The following is a 3,385-nucleotide window of genomic DNA, read 5'->3' as shown; positions in this document are numbered from 1 at the left end:
AGAGGTTGGGCCAGGTACCAGCTGCCCCTCCTGTCCTTACCTGGAGGAAGATGGCAGGGCTGCGTGTTACAGGGCTCCACATCCGCAGGCCTGGATGGCTGCAGGCTCCCACAGTGGCCGGGCGGGCCAATGGCACAGACCACCTGGCGCCTCCGAGTGCCTGAGCTGCAGCTCTTGGAGCACTGGGGCCCCCCGGGGTGGGAGTGGGAAGAGAGAACAAGCCCGCAAAGGGAGAGGGACCCTAAGACTGAGTGGGGAGTACCTATAAGGCAGGGGGAAGGGGGAAGGTGCCTGGTACTGCGTGTCAGACCCAAGGACAGGCACATGTGCAGCCTCCGGTCAGAGACCCAAGGGACTGGGATTGGGCAGCAGGGATGGGTGGGGGGAAGGACTCACTAGACCCCAGGCGCCTACGTGCCAGGCCTGGTCACTGAGTGGGGGACAGCTGTCATGCACACAGGGCTCAGTGAGGGGGGGACGGTCCTCCAAGGAGCACGCTGTGGCGTGGAGCAGAGACCCCTCGTCACCCCGGCAGGTGACAGTCCGCCTCCGGACCCCGGCACCACAGCTGACAGAGCACTGTAAGGACCGGGTTGTCAGCACGAGCTGGTCCTCGCCCAGCTGGAGGCCCACCAGCCTGGCCCGGAGGGCAGACAGCACCCTACTGCCCCATGCCCAGTTCCCAGGCTCAGAGAACCCGAGTCATCCTCCTGCGGTTACACAGCCTGAACCATGGCTGCAGATACCAAGCTGAGCTGCATTTTCCACATTCCTTCATTTGCAACTGCAACATAGGTAGGTGCCAGAAGCAGTGACCAGCAGCCCCAGTTTCTCCCTGGCCCCCAAACAATGTGCCCGGCTTCTTCTTTCCCACCCGGCCTGGGACCCTAGAGAAGGAGGAAGAACATGGGAGCAGGAATCCAAGCCCTCGCTCTAGTCCCAGCCTTGGCCACCGCTTCCAAGACCACATGGCAGGTCACTTTACTCCCAGGATCTGTCTGCCCGAGGCGGAGGACGAGCCCCCCAGCCCTGCCCTGCTGCTGCCCAGGCCCAAGACCCAGCTCCTGACTTCCACCCCTCCTAGAAAGGCCCGGGCCTCACCTCGCCCCAGGGCTCCGCGCTCCAGGCTGTGCAGCGCTGCAGGTTGCAGGCCTGCGTGGCAGGGGGCTTCTCAGGCAGGGCCGCACACTCGGTGTCCTCAGCAGCCTCCTGGACGCCGGCACCATCAGACGAGACACAGTAGACGGTACGGGACTGGGAGCCACGCTCACAGGAGGCTGAGCAGGGCGTCCAGGGCCCCGTCTTCCAGCTGGCAGGGAGCAGGAAGGCGGTGAGGCTGGCCCTGCAGCAGGTGCCAAGGTCCAGGCCCAAGGGGGCACAGGAGCGGAGGGGAGAACCCCCACCCGGCCCATTCTCTGAGCATCAGGCAGTGCATGTGAGGGGCACAGAGCCCTGCGCAAAGACCGAGATCCGGCCCTGCTCACCCATTCCCACCACTGTGCACTGGTCCCTAAAAACACGGAGCCTGGCCGCCTCCCTCTCAGCGTTCCTGTCCTCACCTGCGTCCCCCTTCCTCCTTCTCACCAGGTCAGCCATCACCCCCAGCCAGACTCCATCCCCTCTGGGGCTGAACTTAGTGGGGGGCATCTCCCAGAGGGGCTGTGCTCACCCAAGTGGGGAGTGGCCCTTCCTGGCCATGGGGCCCAAGGACCTAGAAGAAAGGGCCAGCCCACATGCAAAGCCACGCCCACCACCATCCCAAGAGACCAGCTGCCACCAAGGCCACAGGGAGGAAGGACTGCACAGCCCTGCGGGGAGCCTGTGGCCCAGGAGCACCTGTTCCTGCACACACACTGGGCCCCAGCGAGAGGCCACCCTGTGGGCTGGTGCAGGTAAGAGGTCTCTTGTGCACAAACACAGGCACTGCCGATGCCCTCAGGCCGCTTGGCCCAAGCCCTGGCCCACTCCTTGGCATCTGCCAAGTCCCCTGCCAGCTCAGACAAACGGGGCCTCCGATACCCCCCCCCAACCCTCCCGCCGCCAGCCTGGACATTCTGGGCACTGTGTGGGCTCAGGATTGCGGACAGAATAGCCTGGGGTCTCAGACTCAGGACCCCCCACTGCCCCCGCCCGGCTGACGGCTGGCTCCCCCGCCTCTGGCCACAGCTCTGAGGAGCCCCCCAACCTCCTTCTTTGCTCAGCGCCTAAAGTGGCTGAGGGACCCCACTCCCTTCCCACCTAAGAGCTTGGGTCCCGCAGGGGCCGAGGGGCTGGCAGGGCCTCACCGCTTGGTGTGTGGGCAGGGCTGAGGGCTGCAGGGGCGGCGGTCGGCCGGCCGCAGCGGGTGCCGGCACAGGTGTTCGGGGTAGACCTCATTGTCGATGGTGCAGAACACTGGGCGGGTCTGCTGACCTGCAGAGGCCCAGCCGTAGCAGGCAGCCAGTCAGTCCAGACTCGCCAAATGTATTCTCTGGGCCAGGCACCCTTCCGGACACATCCCAAGCGTCACCTTGATTAAGCCTCAAATGACCCCCTGGGGTAGGCTGCCATCACCATCCTCAATTTACAGATGAGGAAACTGAGGTTCAGAGAGTTGTATCTGTGGGTGATGGAGCCCCGCTCTGACACCTGACCACTAGCTCCAGGCCCAGCCTCCACTGACAATGGAATACTGTCTCTTGTGAGATGCCACTGCCTCGGGGAAGCCCTCTGGTTCTCTTAGGTTGGGCGGGGGCCCTTCCTCGAGTACCCTGATCTCTGGGTTTCCCCCAGGTGACCCCCATGACGTGAGGCTGTCTCCTCTACTTGTCCACCTCGCACCCACAGCTGGAGCGCCTGGAAGAGAGAGCCAAGCCCCGCGTGCAGCCGCGCCCCCTGACCGGGGCCCTGCCCTCACCTCCACCACACGTGGCGCTGCAGTCGCCCCACGAGCCGTGGCTCCAGCTGAAGCCGGGCCGGGGGGCGCTCAGGGGCAGGTGGTACTCGAAGCGCACGCCAGGGTTGGGCTCCTGGCTGATGAGCTGTGCAGGAGGGTCCCCACTGAGGCCTGATGCCAGGGGGCCGTGCCCGCCCAGCCCGCAGCCCTCCTGCCGGCCGCCCCCCTCTCCTGCCAGCCCCGCTCACCTCGACAATCAGGGGCTCCGAGGTGGGGCCGCGGGCGTGGAGCCGCTCGGGCGCCAGGTCCCCCTCAGCTCCCCGCTCATAGTGCAGGACGGTGCTGGCCACAGGGAGGGCCCGGGCGCCCTCGATGGTCCAGTGCCCGTTGAGGTAGTATTCACCACGGATGCTCTTCACCGCTGTGGGGGGCGAGCACCCAGGTCAGCCGCCCTGGCAGGACCCACCCCCCTGCCCCAGACCCAAAACTTTCCTCACCCAGGAAATTCCT

General features: G+C 65.7%; 1 protein-coding gene across 1 annotated transcript in view; it reads right to left on the bottom strand.

The window, feature by feature from the left end:
• Positions 1 to 3,385, bottom strand: part of PAPLN (papilin, proteoglycan like sulfated glycoprotein) — a 31,769-nt gene that overhangs the window by 18,073 nt on the left and 10,311 nt on the right. The window contains 6 exon segments of the mRNA XM_007459785.1: positions 41 to 182; positions 397 to 579; positions 1,102 to 1,309; positions 2,286 to 2,412; positions 2,897 to 3,020; positions 3,124 to 3,296. Of these exon segments, the coding sequence (XP_007459847.1) occupies positions 41 to 182; positions 397 to 579; positions 1,102 to 1,309; positions 2,286 to 2,412; positions 2,897 to 3,020; positions 3,124 to 3,296 (957 nt within the window).

Source organism: Lipotes vexillifer, unplaced genomic scaffold (genome assembly GCF_000442215.2).
Source record: "Lipotes vexillifer unplaced genomic scaffold, Lipotes_vexillifer_v1.1 scaffold39, whole genome shotgun sequence".
NCBI classification, from domain to species: domain Eukaryota; kingdom Metazoa; phylum Chordata; class Mammalia; order Artiodactyla; family Lipotidae; genus Lipotes; species Lipotes vexillifer.
Note: the sequence above shows the minus strand (reverse complement) of the source record. Positions and strands in the feature narration are given on the sequence as shown.